Raw genomic sequence first — 15,315 nt, 5'->3', positions numbered from 1 at the left:
TGTGTGTGTGTGTGTGTGGGTGTGTGAGTCAGATATACCCTAACCATTGCAGTCCAGACCAAAATCTAGAAAGTTACCATCAAAATGTAGGCCGTTGAAATATGATTCTCAGAATTCATGTCCAACTGATGGGAAGAGTGGAGTTGTGGCTGCTACAGACTCATGGATTCTTCTTGCGTTGCCTTTGAAGAAATGTCCAACCACACAAGCTATGGTCATAACACTCCTGGTCCTTTTATAGGCAAGACTTGAACTGGACGGCCTCCATGAAACTTCCAAAACCCCGGCACTGGTCTATACAAGTGTTAGTCACAATCAAAATTAAGTACTTCACTTCCCAAAAGACTCTCCTGGCACAGGTCAATCTGCCGAAAAGGCCCAGTCATTTACAAAGCATGCTTTGCTCTGAATGGCTGGCCACAAGAGCTGCTTCAAAAAGCTTTTTTCTCTTCACCAGTCAGAATGGTTCTCCCTTGCAAAATCACAATGCCTTTGCAAATGTACTGAATCTGGAACAGACTGTTACAAACCTTCCCTCAGTTCTTCGAATTTATCGAATTGTTACTGGGCTGTGACTCGTGATATTGCTTGTGTGAAATGTTAATGGTGACCATTCAATCCCTTCTGTCCATACTATCCCTTACAGTGATAATCCCATTTTACTAAAGCAGGATCTTGTAATACTGCTGATGGAGGTAGGAGGTTTTGACAGGTGTAAGGATTGGTAAGGAGTGTAGGGCCCAGTGACAAGTGTAGGAGCTGGCGATAGGAGTAAGGGTTGGAGCCAATTGTAGGGGCCAGCGACAGGTGTAGGGGCCGGTGACGGGTGTAGGGGCCGGGGTTGGGTGTAGAGGACAGTGATGGATGTAGGGGCTGGCGACAGGTGTAGGGGGTGGAGGCAGAATGGTGTGCAGATGGCGCTGGGTGGGAAGGGGGAATACATGGGGCTGGGAAATGGTGGTCGGTGGGTGACAAGTGGAGACAGAACGAAAAAGAAAAAGAGGAGCAGATGGAACTCGGGGGTGGGGGGGAGATTGAGACGGAGGCAAGAAGTTGGTGAGCTGGAATAGAAGTCTGCACGTGCTTCAATCTGATGAGTAAGAGGGATAAATGGAACCATTTGGGTGGGAGGAGACCAGAGCACATGGTGGAAACCCATCTGGACCTGGGTAGATGTACAAACTCCTTACAGACAGCGCCGGATTCGACCCAGGTTACTGGCACTGTGTGATAGCTTTAAACTGACAGCTTTGCTCACGGTGTGGCTCATTATATGTTGACACTAATATTCAATAAAATGAGCAGTAACTGGTTGTGGGAAATATTACCCATTTCAGTTCTTGTATCCTCAACAATCTTTGTGACGATCCTGAGTAAAGTTTCTTGTTTTATTATAAAGCAGGTGAAATTGCAAAGTGTGACAGCAAAGGAACGGATACCACAAAGCCATCTGAAGGATTCTGTGTGTGTAAGGTACGTATGGATGGGGGCACTGAAGCACTGGGTGACTACATTAGACATCCAGTGGAGAAGACAGTGCTTTGTAGAGATGGGGCAACAGTGGGTGGCTCCTGTCGGAAGTACCATGTAATAGCTTGACACCATGTAATAGTTGACCCCCCCCCCCCCCCCCCTATTTTTATTCCAAAAATCTGGAATTTTTCATATATCGCGTGTCAAAGCCGTCCCCCTATTTTTGGACCTGGCCGCCCGTCCACTGAACTACCCAACACCTCAACAGCGGACTCTCTCCACCCACCCATTCGATCTCCTGATGCCTCAAACGTGGACTTAACACCTCAACCCACCCATCCAACCTCCCAAGGCCCCGAACACTGACTTACCACCCAGACCCTGCTGGCTGCCTGCCCATCAACACTCCCAAGACCTTGAACGATGCAGGTACTTACCGCAGTAGTATGCGTGTAATAGTCGACTGCCTAGATTACCGAAAAAGTTGGTCCACAAGATCTGACTATTACATACAGTAGTTTTGAATAATGTGTTTGAATCAGTTATGGTCACTGCATCATTGAGATGGAACATATCAGTTGGAAGGAGAGATTGTTTGTGTCCTGGACTAGAGGAGGTTGTGGTAGGATTTGACCAAAATGTATAAATCTTTTATGGCTGAGGAGAAACCTTTCCTCGTAATGGAGATCTCAAACACCAGAAGGCATAATTTTGAGGTCAGGAGGCAGGGATAAAGGAATCTGAGGATTTTGTGTCAGCCGGCATTTTGTTTGGGTTTTGTGTGCACTGTGTGCAAATACTCTCACAACATTTAAGAAGCTAAAATAAGCTTCTGAATGGCCAAGACATGGAAAATGATGGTCCCAGTGTCGAGGAATAGGTCCAGTACTTAATCATCTCTCTAACCACAGGTGGGGTTCAAAGTCACTGTTTATCACTGTACATATGTTTTATACATGTGGCTGTGCATTTGAAAAATAAGAACTTTGTATTTATACTGATGCTTGCTGAATTTTGAAATTGATTGTTTGCCAGTAATGATTTGAAAATCCAGTCTCCTAATTTTCCATCTCTATGCCAGGCTAAGTACATGGATCTGAGAACCATCTGTAATCTCCCACACTCATCTTGATCCATCCCCACCCATTTCTGCTTGGTAACTCTTCTTCCTTTTCCCACCAATTTCATAAGTGAACTCTCCCCGTGTTCTCTCCACAGCTGGATGTTCAGCTCTCCTGGCATTGAGATTGACCTTTCCATCTCGCCACAAGAGTATCAGCCCTGCACTGGAGAGGACAAATCCCAGCAGTTCCATTTTATAACAATGTGGCCATTCTGTTCAAACTCACCTTTCCTCTCACCACCAAATACCTTCTTGTTAATTTTACTGTTTTAATTTGAACCTGACATCCACTTGAATTCTAAGATATTGCTGCTCTGATTTCATCATGTCTGGTGCCATAACTTCACAACTCTATGTTCCCATGGCTCAATGTGCCAACTTTATATGTAGATATGCAGTTTTGACCAGCATTGACGTGTACATTTGACCACCGTAGACGCAGTTTTGACCAGCGAAGATGCATAGTTTTGACCGGTGTGGATGCGCAGTTTTGACCAGCATAGACGCACAGATTTGACCAGCGCAGACGTGTATTTTTGATTAGTGCAGATGCACGTTTTCCTTCAGCTCATTCTTTCTTGAAAGTGTTTCGCATTCCAGCTGAACCACCTTCTTCCATGTTGTATGTCTATAAGCAATCTTTTCCTTGCTTCACCTGCTACTGGTCCTTCCTGCCTGCCATTTTAGTTCATGTCCCCAGTTTCTGACGCACCTACCTATAGGAACAACTTATTCCATCATAAATCTTTGCAACTTCCTTTGTCTCAGTGATAGGATAATTAATTGGTTTATTGTGAGCATGCTGAATATAGGGACAAGAGGGCACAACTAGGATTAAACGGTGGCCAATATGAACAGAGATGTGGAGGAATTTCTTCAGCCAGAGGGTGGTAAATCGGTGTAGTACTTGTTGCCACAGGTGGCTGCGGAGGCCAGGTCATTGGGTATATTTAAGGCAGAGATTGATTAGCCAGAGCATCAAAAGTTATGGGGAGAAGGCCGGGCAGTGGGGCTGAGTGGGGAAAATGGAACAGCTCATGACTAAATGGTGGGGCAGGCTCAAAGGGCTGAATGACCTATTTCTGCTTCTCTGTCTTATGGCCAACAGCAAGTCTTGCTGTTGGGGAAAGTTATAATTATGTTTTGGGAAGAAGGAATACCTTCATTGCATGCACCTTTGTTGTGTCTTGTCCCTTTGAGTCTGAGTGTACATAGTGGATTGGAGGCCCAGGTCTTGCATCCAGCTGTTCTGAAGCTCTTGTTCTGTTGGCCCCCTTTCAGCCCAATGTTGTTGGAAGATTCTGTGATGAATGCTCAACGGGATCCTTCAATTTGGACGAATCCAATGCAGACGGTTGCCTGAAATGTTTCTGCATGGGGAACAGCAAAGAGTGTGCCAGTTCGTCTTGGCATCGTGACCAGGTTAGTCCTCAGGTAGTCCTGTGTCTCGGTAAAGTCATTCCTTGGTTCGCGGCGGTTTTCAGATTTATTTTTAACATGACTGTGGCTGCCTTCACTGTTCAGTGGGCAGAGGATAAGTAAGGAGGATGTCTGCAGGAAAACTGCTTGTTCATTGCTCTCCACTGAAGAAGTATAAACTCGTTTCTCTCCTACAAGGTGGGTTCATTGAGGAATTTGTCCTGAGGTGCTTCTGGAATCGGGGTGAGTGGGTGTTGAGTGTTCCATACAAGAGATTAAAGCTCAGAGGAGATCCAACTCTTTGTAATATTTTTTGTTTCAAGGATTTTTCTCATTAGCCATGATTTCAGATTTTATTGTCAGGTGTCTTGTGTCATCAAGGTTCACATCAGAAAACCTCAGATTTCAGATTGATGGTCAGAGTGCACATTTGACATGACATAAAACCCTGAGATTCTTTTTGCTGAGAGCCAGGCAGAATTACCACTTAATAGTAGTACCAAAAATAAAACTGTACTCAATATACACATGTAAACAAATAAAGAAATGTATTCAAATTTACTGCAATGCAGAGAGAAAATAAAACCATTAAAATCCACAAGGAAAAGTCCTTAAATGAGTCCCTGATTGAGTTTGTCGTTGAGGAGTCTGATGGTGGAGGGGGAGCAGCTGCTCCTGAACCTGGTGGGGTGGGGCCTGTGGCACCAATACCTCTTCCCTGATGGCAGCAGCGCGAACAGAGCATGTGCTGGGTGGTGTGGAACCTTGATGATTGTTGCTGCTCTCTGATGTCAGTGTTCCCTGTAGATTTTTTCGATGGTGAGGAGGGTTTTACCTGTGATGTCCACTGGGCTTTAACACTGTCTGATATGGTGTCCCCATACCCGGCAGTGATGCAGCCGGTCAGCACACTTTCAACCACACCTCTGTAGAAATTTTCCAGGGCTTGCAATGCCGTACCAAACCCCCGCACACTCCTGAGAAAGTAGAGCCACTGACGTGCTTAGTGTGCTGGATTCCTTCGAGATAATGGCTCCGAAGACCTGACTTTGCAAGAACCTTTCGTGAAATTGTTCAGCAGCTACCCTGACATTTACAATGACATACAAACCTGCCTGATTTTCCTGTCTAATCTTTCATGTTTCTGAGCTTAATTGATGTAAATGATGGTGTTGAATCTGCTTTGTTTAGTAATTTCTAAAGCTCGCAGTGTCAATGCCTTAAAACGGATTCTGGCAAAGGATCTACGGCCTGAAAAATGTGTTGGGTTTCTCTTTCTGTAGACGTTGCTTAACCTGCTGAGTGTCCCCAGTGTTTTCTCTTTTTTGATTCAGCTGGTACAGCAACTGCATGCTGTGCTTGTGCAAAGAGCTCCCGTAAAACAGGACTTTCTGTAGACGTGGACAAAGCAGTTCATCTCAGTTCTTCACACACTAGATGTAAATAAATAAATCTGCTCACAGTTTTCTAGTTGTGCCATTATTTAATTGGGCTGTTGGTTCTTCACAAGGTTCGGGGTGCTTTTAACGAACAGGAGCAAGGTATTTACATGTTGACCAATATGGCGAACTCTCAAAGGATCACTTCAGGAATCCGAGTTGGTGCCTCGAACGAGCTGATATTTACCGACTTTGCCACAATCCCTCGAGACATCTACTATTGGGTTCTACCTGAGAGATTTAAAGGTGATAAGGTAAGTGAAGCCCCTGATTCCAGTTGCAATTGCCAGTGAATCTACAGTGCAATAGAGCGGCAAGAAAAGGGGTGATCCTTCGTTTTATGTGGGTCTGTGTCCCTGTCTGGTCCCAATCCTACTTTTATTTTCCTGCATTAATTTCCCTGGAATACTGTGAGAGCCAGTACTCTATTGGTCAGCTGAATGACCTTCTTCACTGAAGGAATATCTGAGAATGGTTAAAGGTATAAGAGAACTTGTAAATTGACTGTCAATCTGTTCTTTGGATGGCATTTCCCTGGTGATCAGATGTCTTGTTTACATTTACTCACCTCTGTTGGACATAGTTCCTCCCTTTTTCTTTCACTGTTTACTAATGCCTCTTTTCTGAAGAATTTTGTCCAACAAAATCTAATAGAACAGATGGCCAGCGAACAAATGCAGCTTCAGTGTCTGATCTGGACATCAGTGATGTCAACCTTTGAATGAAGATCTTTTCATTTAAATTTAGACACAGCACGGTAGCAGGCTCTTTCGGCCCACAGGCCCATGCCGCCTAATTACACCCAATTAACCTACACCCCCGGTGCATTTTGAATAGTGGGAGGAAACCGGAGCCCCTGGGGAAAACCCACACAGACATGGAGAACGTACAGACAGAGTGAGATTCGAACCCCGGTGCATTTTGGAGGGTGGGAGGAAACGAGTGCCTAGAAGAAACTCACGCAGACATGGGGAGAACGTACAAACTCAGACAGCGCTGAGTTTGAATACCAGTTGCTGGCACTTTAACAGTGCCACCCTGACAGAGAAAGGCATCCATTGTTTTTGCTAAATGTCATTTGATAGTCTCCATGCCAAATAATTACACAATTGCTTCACTGCTAAATTTAATGATTTAATTATAGAGAAAGAATAACATTGTTCAGTTCCTATTCTGTTGGTTTCCAGAGGCGTTGCCTTGGCTCAATCCTAATCTGTTTAACCTTTCCTTGTAACTCAGTTCCTCAACTCCTTACAACATCTGAGTAAATCTTTTCTGCAATTTTTCAAGCTTATTGATATCTTTCAACACATGTTTGAATTTGCAAATTTCTAGCAAGTTATAATTATTAGTTCCTGCCTTTTCTTTTGTGGCGTTATTAATTGCATCTTTCCTTTCATCGATTTCTACAGGTTACTTCTTATGGAGGGAAACTGCAATACACAATTCTGCATCAATCCTCTCCTGGGGCTTCCACAGCCACTGGATTACCAGATGTCATTCTACAAGGCAACAACATCTTCCTAGAGCACTACACCAGGAGACCATACCAAGGTGTACACACCATCATCACAGTTCCCTTCAAAGAAGTAGGTCATCATTTTTTTCCCAACACATCTGAAGTGGAATCATAGAACATGACAGCACAGAAACAGGTCCCACTGCCCTGCACACAGTCTGTATCCCTGCGCACTGCTCCATTCCATGTACCTGTGCAAATTTTTCTTAAATTGAGCCTGCATTCACCACTTCAAAGGAAGCTTGTCCCATACTCCCACCAATCTCTGTGTGAAGAATTTCCTTCTAATATTCCATTTAAAAATTTCCCCTTTCCACATCCTCTCGTCTTTCTCACCCATCTCAATTGGAAAAAACCCTGCTTGCATCTATCCCCCCCCTCATAATTTTAAATACCTCTATCAAATCTTCCCTCATTCTTCTACACTCCAGGGAATAATGTCCTAACCTGCTTAATCTTTCCCTGTAATTCAGTTCCTAAAGTCCGGGCAACATCCTAGTAAATTTTCTCTGCCCTCTTTCTATCTTATTGATATCTTTCCGGTAGTTAGGTGACCAAAACTGCACATAATACTCCAAATTTGGCCTCACCAATGTTTTTTTTTTGTTCTATCTTTTTTATTGTTTTTTTAATCGGAAGAACAATGAAGAAAAGGGAACCAAACAGAAAATGCAATATCTTCTTTAACCTCCATCAGTTGCAGTTGGCCATAGGTACTGCACCTCTGGTAGTAGCTGGAGTGGCCTCTCCAGAGCACAAGCCAGGACGGAGTTTTGAAATACGTCTGTTGCCCATGCAGTTGGACCCCTCCCCCAACCCCACCACCCCATGCTAATGACAGACCTAAAGGAATGACGAAGGCCGATACAGTTTGGTGCCGGTAGCATCACTGGAGTTACGGAGCCAGTGCTGCGTATAGCCTTCGGGACTCTGGATTTTCCCCTCGGGGTTTAGTCCTAAAGCCTTTCCCATGAGCGGGTAGAGCCACAAGGCAGTGGAGGCTTGAAATCGGAGTTTTCCCTCTCCTTGATGAGTTAATCTATGGTTAATGAGCCCCTTCTGCCCGAAGCAGCTGGTTTCAAGGTACCTTTGCCCCTTCTCCTGTCAGTCAGAACAGCTCCGCTGGGCATAAGAACTTTGCCACATGAAAGCCAGGAGTTGGACTTAGTTGTCAGAGGCTGCTTGAGTCTCACACCATGAAGAACATATTGTAGAACAATATCACATGTGTATATATTATATACATAAAGCTTCGAATAGTATAAACTCGACAGCCACCCCCTCGCCCCCACTGCAATGAGTGAAAATGAAAAAGATCAAAAATCCTCCAAAAACCCCACCTGACCTACTCTAATTAAAAAAAAATAAACAGCTGAGCAGCTTATCCTGAGGGTTACATCGATTTTGTAGTTTTTGGTTCCTACCTTAAATCAAAGAAAAAGGTAAAATTATGACAGCATGGGATTCGAACCCTGGTCTGATCACTGGCGCTGTAACGGCATTGACCTAACTGCCAGGCCAACCGTGCTACCCTTGATAGGGTTGTAAAGTGAGCTTTTGGCATATTGGCCTTCATAAATCAGAGTATGGGAGTGGCGATGTTATTTTAAAGCCGTACAAGACATTGGTGAGTCCAAATTTGGAGTAATGTGTGCAGTTTTGGTCGTCTAACTACAGGAGAGATGTCAATAAGATTGAAAGAGATCAGAGAAGATTTACTAGGATGTTGCTGGGACTTCAGGAACTGAGTTAAAGAAAACAGCTTTATTCCCTGGATGTTGAAAAATGAAGGGATATTTGATAGAGGTACTTAAAATCATGAGGGAGCTAGACAGAATAAATGCAAGCAGGCATTTTCCACCGGGGGTAGGTGTGAGCCGGAGGATATGGGTTAAGGGTGAAAGAGGAAAAGTTTAGAGCGAACTTCTTCACACAGAGAGGGTGGAACAAGTGGGGTCAATTTGAACAAGCCAGAAATAATTGGACAGGTACAATGGAGGGCTATGGACTAGGCAGAAAAATAGTTTGGCACAGACTAGAAGGACTGAAGGGCCCATTTGCTGGGCTGCAATGTTCTATGGTTCCAGGATTGTAAACACAAAATAACATGAAAGCTGGAAGTCTAAAATGAAGGCAGGAATCCTCTAAACATTCAGCAGTTTGGGCATTATCACGAGCAAATCTTTCACATCAAGGTTTTAAAACAAAATTGGCCTTTGATGTGATTTTGGTGTATTTTCCATAATGTGCCGGCCACTTCAGTCGTTCACTGGTCATCTGCATCATTTTTCAGACGGAGTGGCGCCGTGCAGATGGCCAACCTTCCACCAGAGAACACCTCCTGATGGCCTTGGCCAATATTAATCTCTTCATGATCCGAGCAAGTTATTCTGAGGAAGCAACTGAGAGCAGGTAATGCATCCACGCATCCCTGAATAGATGGTTTAACTTGGAGGCCAGCAAATTGCTCCAAGATTGGCTCATTCTTCCACTCGATCCATGCAAATGTTTTATTCTAAACAAAACATAAAAAAAGAATTCTGAATTAAATGCTGGAAAATTCGGATTCAAAATCATTTTATGGTCATGTCACGAAGTTCATTGTTTTGTGACAGCATTCCAGGTGCAAAATTGCTATAAATTACATTTTTAAAAATCAATAAGTCCAAAAGAAGAGGAAATGCCTGTGGGTCATTGTCCGTTCAGAAATCTGAGGGCAGACAGGAAGAAGCTGTTCGTCTTCAGGCTTCTTACCTCCTTCCTGATGGTAGCAGGGTGGGTCTGGGTGGTGAGGGTTCTTGAGGAGAGAGGCTGCCTTCTTAAGACAGTCTCTTGTATTGTAGTGGCCATGATGGTGCCAGCCAAATTCACAACACTTTGTAGTCTTTTACTGTCCTGTCCATTGGTACCTCCATACCAGGCCGTGATGCCACCTGCAACATATATAGAGAAATATTTAACGATTCAGCTTGGACACCTCCATTAATCTTTCTTATTCTCCTCATATTTCCATTAATACACCCCCCCCCCCCCCAAATTCTGCTACTTGCCTGAGAGACGATGAACAACAACCAACTGAGCTGCCAACCCCCATGTTTTGGTTGGGGTAGGAGGGGGGCATGGGCATGGACTATAACACTTGGAGGAACCCAGCGGGGGAACACCCAGAGAGCAACTAAAGTCAGGATTGAACCCAGGTCATTGGAGCTATAAGGCAGCATCTTTTCGAGGGTCATGGAGTTGAACATCACAGAAGCAGGCCCTTTGGCCCAACCTTTTCCTGTGGACCGTGTCACCAACCTTAGCCAGTTCCATCTCCTTGAATTTGTTCCATATCCCTCCAAACCTTTCCCATCCATGTACCTATTTTAGGTATTTTACCATTGCATTTGTCCTCCCCTCCATCACTTCCACATACCCACAAAGTTCTTGTGAGATAAAAGTGCCCCTTAGGTCACTTAAATCTACTAGATTCAGACTCTGGTACCCTGGGATGCAGACTATGCCAATTGACCTTATCCATTCCTCTCTGGATTTTATAAACCTCCCTAAGGTCTCCCTTCACCTCCTGGGTCCCAGATAGAAAACTCCCAGCCTATCCAGTCTCTCCTTACAACTCGAGCCCACCAGGCTCAGTAACATTCTTCTTTTTCAATCATTTTTATTGGTTTTTGTAATAAATTTAGTACAATGAAGAAAAGGGAGCGAAACTAAAAATACAATATCACATTAGAGACATTTACATCATATAAGACATAAAAGGTCACCGTGTATCTACAAGTTTCACCATTGAATCAAATACATGATATCTAATTTTACCTAAACTTAAACAAGACATAAGATGAGAAAACCATTGAAATTCTGTTGGAGGACTAGAGTCTTTTCATTTGAATAGGATGGCTCTTCTAGCCATCAATGTAGAGAGGCTATAACCTTTTGAACAGGTTCAGAAAAACTCCCAAAAAGAGAAGTTATTGGATTGGGTTGTAACTCCACCTGGAGTATAGTTGAAAAGATATTAAACATTTCTTTTCAATAGTTTTTTCAGGATGCACTAGACCAAAAAATATGTGTTAATATAGTAATATCAGATTTGCATCTGTCACAAGTAGGGTTAATACTAGAAAAAATACAAGCCAATTTATCTTTGGATGAGTGAACACAATGCACCACTTTGAATTGGATTAATGAATGTTGGGCACATACAGAAGATGTATTCACCAGTTTAAAAATCTTGTCCCATAGATCCTCAGTAACATTCCTGTGAATCTTCTCTGAGCCCTTCTCTGCTTCCTGACCTCCTTCCCATAATTAGTCAACCAGCACTGCTCCAATGTGTGCAGGCTATAAGATGCAAGGAGTTTTTTCTCTCAGAGTGTAGGAGACTGAGGTATATAAATCATGTTAAGTCTATTGTTATCTGATTGCACAAGTACTATATGACGAAACAGTGTTCATCCAACCTCAGTGTAAAACATGTAGACACAACCAGACGTACAGACACACATACGGACAAACAATACATATTTTAGATTTAGACATACAGCATGGTAACAGGGCATTTCGACCCATGAGTCCGTCCCACCCAATTTAAACCCAATTGACCAACAACCGCCAGTACGTTTTGAATGGTGGGAGGAAACCGGAGCCCCCAGGGAAACCCATGCAGACATGGGGGAGCGCACAAAGTCCTTACAGACAGCACCAGATTCGAATCCCAATCCCAGTGTCTGGTGCTGTAACAGTGTTGTGCTATTTATTTGTACAGTACGTATGAATACTTGTCCTGCACAGTTAGTGTAGGGCTGGCACGGGTGGTGTAGTGGTTAACACAATGCTGTGTCAGCAATCAGGACCAGGGGCTCGTATCCCACACTGTCTGTAAGGAGTTTGTACGTTCCTCCCGTGTCTGTGTGGGGTCCTCTGGGAGCTCAAGTTTTCTTCCAGCGTTTAAAAACATACCGGGGGTTGTAAGTTAATTGGGTATGATTGGATGACATGGGCTCGTGGGCCATAATGGCCTGTTACCATGCTGTACGTCTAAATTTTTAAAGACAAATTAACTGCTACACTAACCAAGAAGGACAGGTATTCATAAATAGAAATAAATAAAATGTGTTTTGTAAATATGAGAGTCTCGGTCAGTAAGTGTGAGCAGTTCCTTTGGTCATTCAGCCTTCTCACTGCCTGTGGGAAGAAGCTGTTCCTCAGCCTGGCGGTGCTGGCTCGGATACTCCTGTATCTCTTCCCCAACGGGAGCAGCTGAAAGATACTGTGTTGCGGTTGAAAGGGATCCTCAGTGATTTTGTGGGCCCTCTTCAGACAACGATCCTGGTAAATCATTTCAATAAATCATGAGGGAGATGGGTGAGGTGAATGGTCATAGTGTTTTTCCCAGGGTCAGGAAGACTCAAATTTCCACAGGTTTAAGGTGAAAGGGGAAAGATAGAGTACCTGAGTGACCTCTTTATCCCACAGATGGTGATCCATGTGTGGAACACGGTGTCAGAGGAAGTGGTAGATATGGGTGCAATTTCAATGTTTGAAAGCCATTTGGTTCGGTAGATGGATAAGAAAGAGGGATGTGGTCGAAAGCAGAAAAATGGCACAAACAACTTGGTTGCTATGGACAAATTTAAATTTAGACATACAGGACGGTAACGGGCCATTTCGGCCCACGAGCCCATGCCGCCCAATTACAACCAGTTGACCTACAACCTTCGGTACATTTTGAATGGTGGGTGCAAACAGGAGCCATCGAAGGTAATCAATGTAGACACAGGGAGAACATACAAAATCCTTTCAGACAGCGCTGGATTTGAACCCCAGTCCGGATCATTGGCACTATAACAGTGTTGCATTAACCACTACACCAACCATGCTGCCCCTATAGTTGGGCAGAAGGGCCTGTTTCCATGTGGCATTACCATGACTCTATTTGGCCTCGTGTTGGGTATTGGTTTGTACTGATTAGAGCTGTTCTCATAATATTTAAAACATGGTATAAGTAAGAAAACCAGCTTGAACAATGAAAGGCAAATATTAGGCTTTTTGTCCTCAAATTTATTCTGAAAATTTCACTGCTATTGTTCATCTCTGTGTTCAGTCTCTGTCCTTCTCCCTTTTCCTGGGAGAGCTTCTCCACCTTGGATCAAGGCTGTGATTTGTCTCCTGAATTCTGGTCGGGATGTGGGGTGTTCAATAACCATATAACAATTACAGCACAGAAACAGGCTAACTGGGCCCCTCTAGTCCATGCCGAAAACTTTCTCGCATCTAACCCCACTTACCTACACTCAATCTGTAACCCTCCATTCCTTTCCCTTCCATGTACTTATCCAACTTCGCCTGAAATGCTAATATCGAGCATGCCTCCATCACTTGGTCTGGAAGCTCGTTTCATACACCTATCACTCTGAGTAAAGAGGTCCCCCCTCATGTGTCTCCAAACTTTTGGCCCCTAACTCTCAACTCCTGTCCTCTCGTTTGTATCTCCCCCTTTCTTAAAGGAAAAAGCCTCCCCACATCAACTCTCTACATCCCTAATAATTTAAAAGATCTCAATATAATCCCATTTCAACCTTCCAAAGAATAAAGACCTAACTTATTTAACCTTTCCCCATAACATAGACCCTGTAACCCTGGCAACATTCTCGTAAATCTTCTCTGCACTTTCTCCAATTTATTGGAATTCTGTGGACACCGTGGTTGAAGTAAAACACACACAACGCTGGAGAGACTCAGCAGGTCATACGGTGACCTTTATGTAGCAAAGGCAGACATAAATAACTGATGTGTCAGCGAACTTCAGAATAAAAGATTGGGAGGAGGAAAATTATTGGCAGGGTAGCAGATGATAGGTAGAGAAGGGAGGGAGAGGACAGCAGCACTGAGAAGGAAGGGTGGAAAAGGAAGCAGGTTTAATGGAAAGCAGTGAAGTCAAAATGTTCATGCCATCTGGCTGGAGGGCGCACAGCTGAATTATAAGGTGTTGTTCCTCCAGTCTGCGGGTGGTCAGGGTGGGACAATACATAAGGCTATGGACAGACATGTGAGTGCGGGAGTGTGACCCGGAATTGAAGTGGATGACCACTGGGAGGTCGCTGTGGTTGCGAACAGAGTGGAACAAGTGGAGGCGCTGAGTGAAACGATCTCCCAGTCTGCGACCGGTCTCTGTACCGCATGTCACAAAGGGTGCACCAGATGCAGTAAATAAGTCCTTTGGATGTACATGTGTTGCTTCGTGTGAAAGGCCTGTTTGGGGCCCCAGACCGTGGTGAGGGAGGAGGTGTGTGCTCGTGTTGCACCTCCTACGGGCACTGGGGATAGTGCCAGAGATGTGCTTCTCCTCTCTTGGCCTTCCTTAGGGACTGCTCCCTCCGCGATACCCTCGTGCATCTATTCCCTCCCCACCCATTACATCTTTGGGAGATCACTTCGCACAGCACCTCCACTCCATTCACAACCACGGCATTCTGGGTCACACTCCCACGCTCACATCTCTGTCTATGGCCTTATGTACTGTCGCACCCTGACCACCTGCAGATTGGAGGAACAACACCTTATTTTCTGTCTGGGCCCCCTCCATCCAGATGGCATGAACATTGACTTTGCTGCTTTCCATTAAATCTGCTGCCTTTTCTTCCCCAGCCCCCATTTCCTACCTTTGCAGTTCTTTCACCTTCACAGCCATGCCTTTCCACCCCCCCCACCTCCAGTGCTGCTGTTTCCTCCCTCCCTTCACCACCTATCATCTCCTGCCCTGTGAACCCCCTTACCCTTCCCACTTTTTCATTCTGATGCTCACTTTCATTTTCTCATACTTTGATGAAGGGCTCAAGCCCTAAACGTCAGTTATGTATTTTTACCTTTGCTACATCAAGACCCAATTGTCCTCACCAATGTCTTGTACAATTTTAACATAACATCCCAGCTCCTAGACTCAATGCTCTTATTTATAAAGGCCAACGTACCATAAGCTTTTTTCACCACCCTATCCACATGTGACTTCATCTTCAGGGAACTATGTACCATTATTTGTAGATCCCTCTGTACAACTGCATTCTTCAATGCCCCACCATTCACCATGTATATCCTATTTTGATTAGCCCTACCAAAATGTAACACATCACATTTATTTGCATGAAACTTCATCTGCCATCTTTCAGCCCACTCTTCTAACCAGCCTAAATCCTCTGCAAGCTGTGAAACCCTTCTTGACTATCTACTGCTCCACCTTTCTTCGTATCATCCACATACTTACTAATCCAATTTACCACCCTACCATCCAGGTCATTAATAGATATGACAAATAGTAACGGTCCCAATACTGAAAGGAAGGA

At 44.2% G+C, this 15,315-nt stretch overlaps 1 protein-coding gene across 7 annotated transcripts in view; it reads left to right on the top strand.

Moving 5' to 3' along the window:
- Positions 1-15,315, top strand: part of hspg2 (heparan sulfate proteoglycan 2) — a 556,383-nt gene that overhangs the window by 242,290 nt on the left and 298,778 nt on the right. For all 7 annotated transcript variants that reach the window (XM_069919165.1, XM_069919159.1, XM_069919161.1 and 4 more), the window contains 5 exons: positions 1,400-1,473; positions 3,878-4,018; positions 5,526-5,708; positions 6,867-7,043; positions 9,267-9,385. In XM_069919165.1, the coding sequence (XP_069775266.1) occupies positions 1,400-1,473; positions 3,878-4,018; positions 5,526-5,708; positions 6,867-7,043; positions 9,267-9,385 (694 nt within the window). The remainder of the gene's footprint in view (positions 1-1,399; positions 1,474-3,877; positions 4,019-5,525; positions 5,709-6,866; positions 7,044-9,266; positions 9,386-15,315) is intronic.

The sequence above is a fragment of the Narcine bancroftii genome, chromosome 2, assembly GCF_036971445.1.
Source record: "Narcine bancroftii isolate sNarBan1 chromosome 2, sNarBan1.hap1, whole genome shotgun sequence".
NCBI lineage: Eukaryota > Metazoa > Chordata > Chondrichthyes > Torpediniformes > Narcinidae > Narcine > Narcine bancroftii.
This window is presented reverse-complemented; position numbering and strand designations above follow the sequence as displayed.